Source organism: Fusarium mangiferae (genome assembly GCF_900044065.1).
Source record: "Fusarium mangiferae strain MRC7560 genome assembly, contig: FMAN_scaffold003, whole genome shotgun sequence".
Classification (NCBI taxonomy): Eukaryota; Fungi; Ascomycota; class Sordariomycetes; order Hypocreales; family Nectriaceae; genus Fusarium; species Fusarium mangiferae.
The window spans coordinates 3,414,493-3,428,481 of NW_024573923.1; the positions used below are offsets into that span (position 1 = coordinate 3,414,493).

The following is a 13,989-nucleotide window of genomic DNA, read 5'->3' on the forward strand; positions in this document are numbered from 1 at the left end:
ATTACCTAAAGGAATAAAAAAAAAAGGTAAAAGATTTTATAAGGAAATTATAAGAGATATATTATATTAAAGGAAGTAAAATCCTATAATAGTTTTTAGGGATTAAGGTTATAAAGAATAGACTAAACTATTACTTATAGCTCTCTTAAGCTATATATATTAATAAAATATAATAATTACTTCTAAAGCCCCTATTAAAATATAAAGTAATTATCTTAATAATATAAAAAGAGTTATTATTATATATTAAATTATTAAGCCTAAAAAGTATAAATAGTTACTAATAGAAAGTAGGTACTATTATATATACTGCAGTAATAACTTAATTAAATATTGCCTTTATAGCTAGTTAATTAGCAAGATTTAATTAAAACCTAAGACTATAATATTATAAGGCGATAGATAGAGCATTATAGTATCTTACCTAAACTAAAGATTTAGCCCTTTAATTTAAAAGTAATAATAATTCTATTATTAATAGGTTACTTATAGCCTTAAATATAAGCTTTATTAATAATTTAGTAGACTGTTAAAGCTTATAAGCCTTTACTATATAACTATTTAAAGAAATAATAAGCTAGTAAGTAAATAAGTAAAATACTATAATAATATCTACTATAGAGGCAGAATTACTTACCTTATTATAGGCAGCTAAAGAGGCTATCTTTATAAGCCAGCTTATATCCTTATTATAAGTTAATTTAAAAGATAAGATCCCTTAATAAGGCCCTATTAAGCCACTAAAGGTAACTATTTAATATAATAACTTATAAATTATTTAATTAATTAAAGAGAAATTAGTTAAGCTATATATAAAGCTATAATATATATAGATCTATAACTATTAACTAAAATAAGAAGTAATAAATAGGATAGTAAATATAATATATATTTTATTAACTTAGCTAATAGCTAATAGCCTAATTAAAAATCTAATTAATAAGAAATTTTAAAACTTTCTTAAGTAGTTAAGGCTTATTAAGATTATAGTAATTAAATAGCAGATAGAAATTATTTTAAATTAAGTTATATAATAAAATAAATACCTAAAAGATTTAATTTAAATTTATTATCTCTAAAAATTATTAAAATATAAAAAGGGTAAAGCCCTAATAAATACTTACCTAATTAATACTAACTATATAATAAAGACTAAAAAACTAAAACCTCTAGCTAACTTACTTAAAGATATAAAGAGGCTTAATAATACCTTAATAATAAATAGAAATAGCCTAGTTAAAATAATTAATAAAAGTAATATTAATAAAGGTAACTAGAATGTTAGGGATAAGGTTATTTAAATACTTATTAAGTAAAGTATAAAGTACTGGCTTAGCTTTAAAAGTAAATAGGAGTTTATTATAAGTCCTCTTGCCTTTAATAGAAATATCTTTATAGATATTTAGGTAAAAGATTACTAAATAAAGATAGATTATAGTAAAGATATTATAGATATAGAAAGGTATTATAGATATAACTTAAGTAAATATTTCTTTAAAAATAAATTTAATATTACTTTAAAAATAGATTAATTAAAAAGTTAGAGATATTTTAATAAAAAATATATAAAAATAAGGCATTAAAGTGCCTAAAGGTCCTAAAGGGATATAATATCTTAAAATTAAATTATAGTAGCTAAAGTGCTATTACTACTAAAAGTAAGGTTATATATACAGTTAGTAATTACTTATTAAGCCATACTGTAAGACTTAATTACAGTATAGGCCTGCTAGACTTAAGTAAGATTAAAATCCTTATTAATAAAATAATCCTAAAGGCACTTAATTGCTAGGTAATAAGCCTAAATTGCATTAAAATACTTATAAGAAACCGGTAAAATATTAATAAAGACCTAATAATTAAGGTAAAAAAATATATATAAAGCTATATTTCTTTTAGTTATTAATATAAAAAATATAATATTTTAGTAAGAGGCTAATATAGTATTAAAAAGAGAGATTATAATAGATATTATAGATATAATAAAAATATAAGATCTTATTAAAAGATTAATTAATTAGCTAAACCTTTAAATTATAGGTAAACTCTTAAAAAATATTTATATAGAAGTTAATATAAAATATAGTAATAAAATTATTAAAAATTATAACTAAAGAATTTAAAGATAAGTAAATAAAATATTAATAAAAGCTTATTAAAAATTAATAATTTTAGTAAAATAGAAAAATAAAAATATTAAAATCTAGTTATTAAAATAATATAAATATAGATTACCTTATAATATTTTATTAATATCTTATTAAAGTAATATATTATAATACTTAAATCTTTAAGATTAATATATTACTATTAAAATTATTATATATTAAAAAGAGGTATTAGATTAAGAGAATAAAATAATTACTTATATTTAGGTAAAACCCTAGTAAGATATTAGAAGTTAAGGGATTTAGATATTAAATTTCCCCTCTTCTAGAAGAAAGAAAATACATAAGCTTTCTAATAAACGGTATCTCCGTTTTGGTTACGGTATTATAACGGATCGGAAGTGGGACTCAGAACTGCGCTTCTGTCTTTGGGTTTCTCCGTAGTAAAGTATCCTTAGTGCTTGTACAGCATTTGCATAACTATCCTATACATAATTACTGGAAATGCCTTAACGGACATCTCGGAACGGTAGAGCCATGTAAGTACCTGGGAGCACTGAGGTATCCTCCACCTTTCATTCGAAGCAGACAATTGTGTTAAAAGTTTCCAAGCCTTTTAATTGAAACCTGAGTACTCTGACTTTCATTTGTTTCTATGTGATCGTCTCTTGATGATCGGGGGACTGAGTGCATGAGAATACGTAGTAGAAATGTACTATGTAAGGCAATGAGAGCCTGTTGATGGTGTTTGGCGATGTCTTGTCCCGTGGTTGATCTGTGAGGCTATGCCTCTTATGGAGTTAGTGCCTGCGATCTCTTTATCCAGGAATGGTTAGCCCTATCCATGGCTTCTGCCAGAGGTCATTCAAATCAAAAGGTTGCCTGTTCGAATCAGATTTCGGGGGGTTCTGTTTCTTTCGTTTTCCTAATCAAGTGTCAGGATCTTTTTGTATAAGCTAAGTAACCTATAGATTTAGTGACCTGTCTTGTATTTAACTTGACTATGCTCTTCTTGTTCGAACTGAACCCCAGGACAACTGAGAGATAGTCTGAGCGTGCCGTATTTGTCAGCCCGTGAGTTCAGGGCATTACATCTTTATCCCTGTGCCCTTTAACTTTGTCCAACTCAACGACTTCAACTCATATACAGCGTCATATCACTTTCTTATTCACATCAACCTTTCCTTACATTGATTCATTGCTCATTTCATTTCTTTCATCACAATGGGGGGGCAGGAACCTCTCCTATCATACAACACCACTCGGTCATCGAGAACCAGGGGCGCGAACAGATCAGTCAAGGGAGGATTACTATCTCAGCTTCATACAGGCTCACGTCATGAAGCTCCCTCTACACCGAAATTAACGCCTAGAAAGACTATTATAGCTATTTTCCTAGCACTTTTAGGACTCAGTCTGTTGCATCGGCCAGTCAGTAACCGTTACAATGGTGTTCCTCGCTATGGAAACGGATTGCGAACGCCCGAGGAGCGAGCACGACATATTCTCAGCCATACGCCGTTGATAGGTATGGAGACCTGCACCCTTGTCATGATTGGATGTGTATTAACTTGGTAACTCCAGACGGGCATGTTGACTTTCCAATCGTGCTACGTTTTGCATATGGTAACCAGATTTATGATGACAACTTCACCCAGCCATTCGAGCAGGGTGAGCTTGCTGGACATGTTGACTTGCACCGTCTTCGCCAGGGTCAGAGTGGTGGTGCATTTTGGAGTCTGTTTGCTCCATGTCCATCAAATGGTTCCGACTTCTCTGACAAGAACTATGCTTCGAGTAAGTTGTCATGGTTCTCGATTCATCTAGCTTGCTAATCATATATACAGGCGTACAGTTCACATTGGACCAGATTGATGTTATGAGCAGGCTGCAGGCAGCCTATCCCAGCCACTTCTCTCAAAAGGTCGACAGCTCCAATGCCTTTGAGGCCTTCAAGCAGGGCAAGCTCATCTCACCCTTTGGTATCGAGGGTCTACATCAAATTGGCAACAAGGTGTCTAACCTCCGTCGTTTCCATGAGCTTGGTGTGCGTTATGCTACCTTGACCCATAACTGTCACAACAAATTTGCCGATGCTGCGATTTTGTCAGATCCTGATCGGAAGGCTGAGCCATTGTGGGGAGGCGTGAGCCCCCTGGGTCGCAAGCTTATCAGCGAGATGAACCGCATCGGCATGATTGTTGATCTTTCTCATGTCAGGTATGTTGGACAAACTTCCCACCATGAACCCAATCCTAACCAAGGCTGTCAGTGAGGATACTATGTTGGATGTACTGGGCGGCAAGGATGAATGGACTGGCTCTGAAGCCCCTGTCATCTTCTCTCACAGCTCCGCCTGGAGCGTCTGCCCTCATCCTCGAAACGTCAAGGACAATGTTCTGCAACTCGTCAAGAAGCGGAACTCCCTAGTCATGGTCAACATCGCCCCTGACTTCATCTCTTGTGTTGACACCGGAAAGGATAACGGTCTTCCTGAGTTTTACCCCCAGAACTCGACTCTTGCACACGCAGCTCAGCACATTATTTATATCGGTAACCTGATCGGTTACGATCATGTTGGTATCGGTACGGACTTTGACGGCATTCCATCTGTTCCTGAAGGCCTTGAAGATGTCACCAAATATCCTGACCTGATCGCCGAACTCCTTCGACAGGGTGTCAGCAATGTAGATGCAGCCAAGGTTGTTGGAGGTAATCTGCTGCGCGTTTGGAAAGATGTTGACACTGTTGCTGCTAAGTTGCAGGCCAAAAGACAGCTGCCGCTGGAGGATGATTTGCCAAAGATGAAGTTTGACGAAGCTCAGGAGGTCTCATTGGAACGTGCGTAAGGTTGGTAGTACCGCGCTTGAACACGGCCATATTGAATTCATTTCCATTTGATCGTACATTATATATACAAGTCTTGTATGACAAGGAGATGGCCTGGCTTATCATTTCTCCTCGGTATAATCTCTCTAGCATTTAGACATGCCATAACATCCTCTCGGGGGATATTTGCCGATATCCATACCCAATTCTAGGCAACCCACTCTTCCAATGATGCGCTTAACCTCGTCGTTCCACCCTGTTCAGTCTGTTGGCCGTTGCCGTCTGTGTCCTTGTTCGTTGACCACGGACTGGCAGACCCATTGCGTGACGTCTACCCCGGTATGATCCCATATCCTTCAGTCGTCGAATATTCTCTTGTAACAAGCGACGGGCGTCCGTTTCGATCGTCATTTGTGATAATTCGGCCGTGATGAGAGTGACGGTTCTGGGAGCGAGGGATCCGACCTTGGCGAGCTTGTGGATCGAGTATTTCGCCATAATTCGGGCAGATGTCTGGGGCCCGAGAGCGTAGAAGGACTCGAGGGCTTTCTGTGGAAGGGTCTGGTGTGAGAACGTATGAGAGTGTTCAGTGACTGTTAGACTTACCTTGACGAGCTTCTGCTCGCCGAAGTTGACGCCTAAGAAGAAGACCTGTATACTGTTAATCTCGAATTGCTTTGAAGGGTGGGCATTGGATACAAACGTACCATGGTGACAGATTATCGTGAGTATCACAGTCGCATGCCTCGATCTCCAAATCGAAGCCGACCTGACGTGCAATTGGAAAAAGATGGACAATTCGGTAAATCTCGGGTTAATTGCTGCACTGAAATGTACAAGACTGCCACCAGGGAGCTCCAGCACGGCGGGGTCCACTGGAGAAGTGAGCCGCGACAGGGGAACGAGGCTCTGACTTAAACATTAGTGTAACTCTACGTTCAAGCCGTGTTCATCATGTCGAATCTTTTCTGTCGCTTCTGGGCCCTAGATCGGCAGGGCACCAATGAAAGAACTCGCTCTTCTGGTGGCTTTAGCCGCTGAAACGTGCTGGAACGCAATGTGAGCTCTCCACTCCCAGTCCGGCAGCGGGGACCATCTGCAGGTAGGTAGTTTAGCGTTTAGGTCCCCCAATTGCGCACGCAGCGGGGACCAGCTACCCCCCGGTCAGTGGCTATCTCTACGGTATAAGTGTCCCTTCCCGTCCCTCCTCTCCAACCTTTCCATTTCTCTGCTTCTGCCTCTGTATTCTTTGATCATCGGAGAAACAACCATCATGTTCAATCTTCGTCGCCTTTTCGTGTCGGCCCTGGTCCTAGGGCTCGGCCTCCTCTTCCTCGCCCAGACAGCTGAGGCTGCCAAGGGCCCCAAGATCACTCACAAGGTCTTCTTCGACATTGAGCAGGGTGACCAGAAGCTCGGCCGTGTCGTTATGGGCCTCTACGGCAAGACTGTCCCCGAGACAGCTGAGAACTTCCGCGCTCTGGCTACTGGCGAGAAGGGCTTTGGTTATGAGGGTTCTGCTTTCCACCGTGTTATCAAGAACTTTATGATCCAGGGCGGTGACTTCACCAAGGGTGACGGCACCGGTGGCAAGTCCAGTATGTTGCGATAGCTTCGTCTCGGTCAAATCCGTCAATTGCTAACATCTGCCTTCAGTCTACGGTGACCGCTTCAAGGATGAGAACTTCAAGCTCAAGCACACCAAGAAGGGTCTCCTTTCCATGGCCAACGCCGGTCGCGACACCAACGGCTCCCAGTTCTTCATCACCACCGTTGTCACCTCGTAAGCGCAACTCCATCTCCAACGAACCAATTACAACCGCAATACTAACAACCATCTCCAGGTGGCTCGATGGCAAGCACGTCGTCTTCGGTGAGGTCCTCGAGGGCTACGACATCATCGAGAAGATCGAGAACACCAAGACTGGCGGTGCCGACCGACCCGTCGAGGCGGTCAAGATCGCCAAGAGCGGCGAGCTTGATGTCCCCCCTGAAGGTATTCACGTTGAGCTCTAAGAGGCAACACTCTTGTTTTGCACCAGTCCGTTGCCTCGCCCTCATTGATAATCCTAAAAGGCCGGATTTGCTGATGCGTAGCCTTCGCCTCAATTAGACCTTTACGGCACATCTGAATTCGCCGCGGAGGAGGTTTCCGCTGGTTGGTCTCCTCTCCAGAAGGCTGGCCTCTTTGCCGTTGTTGCTGGTCTTGTCTTTGTTGGACTTCGCCACGCCCGTCAGCGCTCTCGATTCTAGGCGACTCGAGACTCAGTATTCAATAAGAGACAATACAACACCGACCATATCAAGACCATTTTTGTGTATCGATCTTTACCAGCTACTAGAACTCGACCCTATCAATTGTAGAATTATAGCCAAAATTTATGGTGAATTGGCGTTTTATTCCGTCTTGTCAGTACTGTAGCACGTAGCTCTGCCTACTAAGTAGAACATCCCTGTCACGTGGGGCTCACTCAGTTCACCACCAAGTCCTCCCCCGCCATAGAAGAAAAAAAAGTTGTGTAAGTACAAGACAACATCAATTTGACGATTCTCGATCTCTTACAGGACTGCTCAACACATCTTCTGCTCATATTTCTCCGAAATCAAGATGAAGGTTCTCAGCCTCAACTTTCTTACTTGCGCCGTCAAGGCCTGCAAGTCCTCTAAAGACTCATACCCTCTTCACCCAAAGGACGCTGAACTCGTCCAAGACGATATCGAGTTGAACCCTGACATGATCCTCAATGTACTGCCCCGACTTGACTGGACGGCTCTTTGCACAACGGCCTCTGAGGTGAGTTAGCCAGAACAAGGCGAGCGATCATGAAACTCGCCCTGTGTTGTTGTTGAAACAAGTTTCTGACACTTTCATGTTACAGTTGGGTTTCCCTCAGCTCCCTGAACAACCTCCCACAGCAGTTGAGCTTCGGGCTGATGAGAAGACCCTGAAGGATCTTCACCATCTTCTTCTCGAGACTCAAATGTCTGAGGGAAAACTCGTTTGTGGCAACTGTGGGCACGAGTACGCTGTCAAGGAGGGTATTGCCAACTTTTTGCTGCCCAGCCACTTGGTGTAAAGATGACAATACGAGCCAAGATTAGTTACGTTTGCAAAATTCCATCGGAGATGCATCACCACTAGAGAGATCGGATGTTATGACTTGAGGTATCATAACGGAGTTTGGCGTTGAATTATTTGATGGCTTCGAATCGCATCTGCAAAAAGTACTCAATAAATTTGGGTCAAGACCCTTTATCTGGATCCCCGACCCTATGTCCTGTCTACAGCTGAGGCTCGCAACATTACATGACGATACTAATCCTCCCATCAAGTCGCACCAAAGGAACCCAAACTCCGTAATCTGATATACAAGTATCATTCCACATGGAAGACTGATACATGGACAGCGCTCGTTTATTCCGCACAAGTGCTTTACTGCTGCTTCTTTTGAGCAGCGGGGCCCATGTCCTTCTCAAAAGCGCCGTAGGAGACCTCGAGGCTAGCCAGAGCCCGCAGACCAACGCCAAGCAGGGAGAACAGCACAATGGCAGCGATGATTCCCATGAAGATACCTACAATTAATTAGTACGGAGTCAAGCATGCGCAGATTATAACGAGGAAGCTTACCAGGAGTAAAGAACTGGTACTTCTCAAATAGACCACGGGTATCGCGTGTGGCGTTGCCAGGCTTCTCCGCATTACCTGAGACATCGCGCTTCAAGTCCATATGCAGAGGCTCGATGAATTCGGGCTCGTAGATGGTCTTCTCGGACTTGGATGTGGCCGTCTTCGCCTTAGTGGATGGCGTGCCAACGAAAAGGACAGTGTATGAATCGTTCAACCCTTGCTCGCTCTCCTCCCACTGCTTGATAGCTTCTGTGATATGGTTAAAATTTGAACTCAAAGCGAGTTTCATCATATAACTGACCTTCCTCGTTCGTGGAAGCCTTGATTAGGGTGAAGTGAGGCTTCACCTTCTTTGCCTGCTCGTAACACGCCCTCTTAATGTAGTCCTGGATCGCAGCCGCATCGATGGACTCGCCAACAACCTCAGGGACAATAAACTTGCCCTGGATTTCCTTGCGGCCGATAGCATGGTGAAGATTGGACATGGAGTTCGGTCGTCGAAGATCAGCGGCATTGACACCCTCATGAGCGATCAGGACGTAATTATCGGTCGGACATGAAGTCAAGAGGTCCTGAACTTGCTCGAGAGCTTGGGATCGCGTCTGGATGTGGTTGTTGCTGGGTGCATCGGAAAACCTTCGTCGTCATCGTTAGTAGGGAGCTCTAAGTGTAGATAGGACACGAAGGCGCGCGTCATACTTGGAGGTAGAAAACATAACCAATGGCCATGAGTCTGAGAAAGCGGCGGCGGAACCGCTGAGCGCAAGAGCGCTGGCAAGAATCTGAAGACGCATCACGGATGATATTTGCTGGTTATTGGGCGTTGTGTCTGCCTATCGATTCCAGCTTGTGATGATAATGCTAGCATTGAGAGAGCTGATGCAGAAGCAGCTACCTTACGTAACTATTCCGGTACATGCAAAGCCCCGTTGCATGCACACCTCGGTGAGTGATGGATCCATTCCGTTGTGGAGCTATCCTGGGAAAGTTTCGCGACAGTGGATTTTTCGATGTTCAAGATACTACCTATTCTTGCTATAGTAGCCAACAAAATAGTTTACTCGATACACTCTCATTTTTTCATTTGCATTTCACGACTACCGTGCATATAAGCAACCATGTTCGCCAAACCAAGACCCAAAAAGAGCATTCTGCCTCCGCCATCTAAGAAGCGAAAGATGACCTCTGCTGTCGAGGAGGTTAATTTCGACTTCGAGGCGCGGCAGGAATATTTGACTGGTTTCCATAAGCGCAAGCAGCAGCGCATCAAGAATGCTCAAGAAGAGGCTGCCAAGAGGGCTCGTCAGGAGAAGCTAGAGTTGCGAAAACAGGTACGCCCAGATTTTCAAGCGAGATTACCACTGTCACTTTTGAATAGTACTAAATTATTCTACTAGATACGAGAAGAACGAAAGCGCGATGTCGAAGAGCACGTCCAGACCGTAAACAGATTGTTGCAGGAGTCGGAAGCTGCTGGGGCGGTCGAGCAGGAATCTGACGAGGAAGACGGAGAGTGGGACGGTTTTCCTGATCAGCCAGAGCTGGATATTGTTGACCACGAAGAGGAATACATCGACGAAGATCGTTATACCACTGTCACGGTCGAGTCTGTGTCGGTGACAAGAGATGGATTGCACAAGCCCCAAGTCGACGACAAGGACAATAAGGAGGATAAAAAGGTTGAAGAACCCAAGGACGATCAAAAAGCAAAGTCACGACGGGATCCCAAAAAGAAGAAGAAGAAGTTCCGATACGAGACCAAGTTCGAGAGGCAGTTGACGGATAAGAAGCAGAGAATCAAGAAGGCAAAGAGGAGAGCATGATAAAGTACGATGGAGCTCAATGGATTTGGACAACATAGAAGGATTTATGAAGCGCACCATTTACAAAAAGATACCCTTTGAGAAAAGCCAGCTTCAATCAGCTAGTAGTAGAAACGTAACATGACATGCGGCAACTGCTCCATTCGCTCATCTGGCCAACACCTGGAAATACCTGCAACAAGGCATCATACAACTGGACGAGTATACTGATGTCTGCGGACATGCTAACGAACATGGATTCTGCATCCGGCGCGAGTGCTTTAAGGGTTGGGGATAAATTAGATGTTGCCAATCTCGGCCTGGAGCTCCTCCAGCTCCTTCTGGAGAGCGTTGTACTTCTGCGACATCTCCTCGTACTTTGACTCCCACTGATCACGCTCGTTCTCAAGGGCTTGCACCTTTCGCTCGAAGTGTCCGGCCTTGACGTCGGTCTGTCGGAGCCTAGAGAATCGCTCTGTTAGCCGTTGTATCATTTGTGGTGTTTAAAATTGATGGTTGTGGAAATGGCGGTAAGGGGGCTTGCTAGGGGGGTTCAACGTACTTCTCGTTGGCCTCACGGAGTGTCTTGTCGGCATCCTCGGCCTCCTCCTCGAGAAGTTGCAGCCTTCGCTGAAGGGTTTCGTTCTGAGTGCCGTGTTGCTGGCCCTCATCGGCGGCCTTCTTGAAATCCTTTACGGCGTTCTCAAGCTTCTCGACCTCGCCCTCGAGGAGGTTGTTCTTGTGCTGGAGGGAGGTGATTTCCTGCTCCTTTGACAGGTTCTCTTGCTCGAGAACCTTGACCTTGCTCTGGAGCTCCTCAACCTTGCCACTGGCCTCGTCGGCCTCCAGACGGAGCTGGTTCATTTTCTATCCACCATCGCCATATTAGCATGGGTCGACCGACGATAGTTTACCCCTCCACGACGGTTCCTTTTAGGTTGCCATGGCGGGGTAGCAAGGAACTTTTTGGACAACTAACCTCCTTGATGCGATCCATTTTGATAAGCGGCGAAAGGGTTGTTTAGGTTGAAGAAAAGGCTGAAGGGAAACCGGCGATGAAGACAGAGGTCGTGTTGTTCGGATGTAAGATGAAGCGGTTAAGTACCTATCAAGAAAGGGGAGGAGTGATGCCCCTCCACAGCTGCCCCGGTGGAGGCCGCGTCTGAGTATAGCCCCATTGGCTTGTGGCGGTCGTTGAGGTGTGGCGCTCACATGCCGGCACTTTCCACTGTAAACTCAAGGAGCATGCACCCAAAGATAGCGGTTGCCCCGCCAGCCAGCACAGACCGACCAAAACATCCCGGCCGCGAAGGTCCTGGCAGATGAGCAAATGACCCTTTCATCTTCCAACCGTAATTACCTCTTTTGATTAATGAATCCAATGACGGGATCAACATCTGCCTAATTCTATCCCGGCGACAAGACAAAGATATACTGAATCCTTGATTCGCTCGTAGTAGCCATCATGTTGGCGGCGCATCGCGACCAAGAGAATCTGGTCGTTAGCCAGCAAGTTCCGACCAAACAGCAACACAGTGCACGATTTCCAAAAACCCCATCTCGATTTCCTCAGCATGACGAGAATGCTCCCACAGCCTTTACTGGCAAGACCGGACTGGGTGGAGTGAAGACGCTGAACAAAGGCAATGGAACACGACAGGCCATAGTCACCCCGATGGGTACGCATGATTCTTACCAGGACAAAGAACAATATGCTAATCGGAGATGGATTACTAGGTACCCAGAATCGAGCTCCTTTGGGCAACAAGACCACCAATGCCAAGGCTAAGAACGGGCAGCTTGGTGGTGTTAAGAACATCATCCAGGGTATTGAGCAAACACAGCTCAAACCAACGGCACAGAAGCCCAAGCAGCGACCAGTGGATCTTGCACCTCTCGAGATTCGACTCAAGGAAGAACAGAAGCCCATTGAGTCACAAGAAGAAGAACCGGAATATGCCCCGCCGAAGCCCAAGGATCTCCCATATGAATCGGACTGCTTCCCCAAGGATATGCTGACCCTCGAGGGCTTGAAGAAAGAAAATATCATGAAGGGATACTATCAGCACTTCTACAACCCAATCGATGATGATGGTGTTTCTAGACAAGACCGGGAGTTTGCAGAGACAATGAAGAAGGTTGCTGCCAAGGCGGAGGAGAGAAATAAGCAAGAGAGGGCTGCTTTAACCTTCAACATTGAGGATCTTTCGGACACCGAAATGCAGATCAGGGCACCAGCACCAAAGGCTACTATTGCGGACTCGGAACGGAAGGTCAAGGGCATCCGAACCAAGCAGCCTTCGAGTCTGGCATCAAGGCGAGCTGCCTCTGCTTTGTCAATCCACTCAGACGCCAGTAGCAACAGCAAGGCTTCGAGTGTGGCACGAACAACGAAGGTTCGAAAGCCTCTCACCTCTTTGTATCAGAGCAAGAAGCCTGTCGTCAGAAGTGTGGTGCCTGCCAAGACATCGACTGCAGAGAGTGCTACTGGCGTTGCTGCATCACGAACCACTATTGGCTACAATCGAGGTAGATCAGCATCCTCAATGGTCAACGCTCAACGTCGCGGGCCTACGGCACATGTTGGAACACAGCGTGCTGTCAAGTCTGTCGAGACAGTCAATTCTCTTCAGTCTGATCTCACTATAACCCCAGCTCGCCTCCGTCAAGCGGTGAAGCAGCAGCAGGAAGCCAAGCCGAGACCTCAGTTCATGTCTATCTTCGATGAAGATGGAGATGATGATCATCTCCCACCTCTGAGCCAACCGCTTGGCCTCTCTGACGATGAAGAGGAGGAGTTTGAGCTGAAGCTGAACTTCTAAGCCCTCATTTTGTACTGTAAAAATATTCGGCGTTTGGAGGAAGCTTGTCGTGACATTAGTATGGGCGACGAGACGGAGTTTGGAAGGTTCTGGATTGAGAGGTCACCATGGCTATCCTTTTTTTATGTCTGTATCCCAGATGGTTTAAGTCGAAATATTAGCTGCACCTGACGAACATTGACATGAATAAATTTGTTAATAATGACTTGACCTGACTTGTATTGTGATATTGTTTCCAACAGGTACGTTTTCACAACTGTATAGAGTCTATGTTGGCATGCATGTGAAATGGTACAGGTTAGGTCTACTCCAAATACCTATTGTTTTGTACCTCAGAGACTTGGCAAGCTGCATCCGAAATGTCACCGTATTGATGCTATTTGCGGTATTTCTCTTTATTTGTATTGATACAGATATACCGTCCTACCTTTGTTTACTGAGAATAATCTCTTCCAGCTTTGTTTTTTGAACAGATGAAATCCTTGGACAAAGGCCTTGCTTTCATGCATGATGACATCTCCCTTGTTTCCAAATAAGGCACCTTGTCGAACGAATGGCTCAAACAACGGTGAACAAGGTACGGATACTTAAGAGGAGTCACCGCATTGGTTATGAGAAACGGGCACTGAAGCCCAATGCCAAAACACGAGGGAGTTTGCAGCAAAATAACGGACAAACCGATTCATCCAATCCAATACTACCCGACGTCCACTGACGCGGTGCCAGTGTCAGTCCAATACTTGAAGTCTTGTGGGACGCGTTAATTGGCATCCAAACAAATCCCCACCCACCTATCACCC

The 13,989-nt window shown here is 43.8% G+C and overlaps 8 protein-coding genes across 8 annotated transcripts; 5 read left to right on the forward strand and 3 right to left on the reverse strand.

Annotated features, from left to right (window-relative positions):
• Nucleotides 1-3,332: 3,332 nt before the first annotated feature.
• On the forward strand, nt 3,333-4,957 carry FMAN_04053 (uncharacterized protein; the record flags this gene model as incomplete). Its single annotated transcript, XM_041829283.1, has 4 exons — nt 3,333-3,636; nt 3,693-3,905; nt 3,956-4,328; nt 4,381-4,957. 4 exons carry the CDS (start codon nt 3,333-3,335, stop codon nt 4,955-4,957), a joined length of 1,467 nt encoding a protein of 488 aa, XP_041680062.1.
• A 217-nt stretch (nt 4,958-5,174) lies between these two features.
• Nucleotides 5,175-5,647, reverse strand: FMAN_04052 (uncharacterized protein; the record flags this gene model as incomplete). The annotated part of the gene is made up of 3 exons (XM_041829284.1): nt 5,175-5,486; nt 5,544-5,575; nt 5,641-5,647. The coding sequence occupies 3 exons, from the start codon at nt 5,645-5,647 to the stop codon at nt 5,175-5,177; spliced, it is 351 nt and encodes a 116-aa protein (XP_041680063.1).
• A 563-nt stretch (nt 5,648-6,210) lies between these two features.
• On the forward strand, nt 6,211-7,190 carry FMAN_04051 (putative cyclophilin; the record flags this gene model as incomplete). Its single annotated transcript, XM_041829285.1, has 4 exons — nt 6,211-6,535; nt 6,594-6,720; nt 6,782-6,933; nt 7,051-7,190. The coding sequence occupies 4 exons, from the start codon at nt 6,211-6,213 to the stop codon at nt 7,188-7,190; spliced, it is 744 nt and encodes a 247-aa protein (XP_041680064.1).
• Nucleotides 7,191-7,545: 355 nt separating this feature from the next.
• FMAN_04050 (putative Protein trm-112) lies at nt 7,546-8,014 on the forward strand (the record flags this gene model as incomplete). Its single annotated transcript, XM_041829288.1, has 2 exons — nt 7,546-7,731; nt 7,817-8,014. The coding sequence occupies 2 exons, from the start codon at nt 7,546-7,548 to the stop codon at nt 8,012-8,014; spliced, it is 384 nt and encodes a 127-aa protein (XP_041680065.1).
• Nucleotides 8,015-8,370: 356 nt separating this feature from the next.
• On the reverse strand, nt 8,371-9,359 carry FMAN_04049 (uncharacterized protein; the record flags this gene model as incomplete). The annotated part of the gene is made up of 4 exons (XM_041829289.1): nt 8,371-8,510; nt 8,566-8,814; nt 8,867-9,201; nt 9,265-9,359. 4 exons carry the CDS (start codon nt 9,357-9,359, stop codon nt 8,371-8,373), a joined length of 819 nt encoding a protein of 272 aa, XP_041680066.1.
• A 324-nt stretch (nt 9,360-9,683) lies between these two features.
• Nucleotides 9,684-10,388, forward strand: FMAN_04048 (uncharacterized protein; the record flags this gene model as incomplete). Its single annotated transcript, XM_041829290.1, has 2 exons — nt 9,684-9,896; nt 9,963-10,388. 2 exons carry the CDS (start codon nt 9,684-9,686, stop codon nt 10,386-10,388), a joined length of 639 nt encoding a protein of 212 aa, XP_041680067.1.
• Nucleotides 10,389-10,666: 278 nt separating this feature from the next.
• On the reverse strand, nt 10,667-11,364 carry FMAN_04047 (putative TPM2-tropomyosin; the record flags this gene model as incomplete). The annotated part of the gene is made up of 3 exons (XM_041829291.1): nt 10,667-10,829; nt 10,930-11,234; nt 11,347-11,364. The coding sequence occupies 3 exons, from the start codon at nt 11,362-11,364 to the stop codon at nt 10,667-10,669; spliced, it is 486 nt and encodes a 161-aa protein (XP_041680068.1).
• A 468-nt stretch (nt 11,365-11,832) lies between these two features.
• Nucleotides 11,833-13,189, forward strand: FMAN_04046 (uncharacterized protein; the record flags this gene model as incomplete). The annotated part of the gene is made up of 2 exons (XM_041829292.1): nt 11,833-12,046; nt 12,105-13,189. The coding sequence occupies 2 exons, from the start codon at nt 11,833-11,835 to the stop codon at nt 13,187-13,189; spliced, it is 1,299 nt and encodes a 432-aa protein (XP_041680069.1).
• Nucleotides 13,190-13,989: the final 800 nt, after the last annotated feature.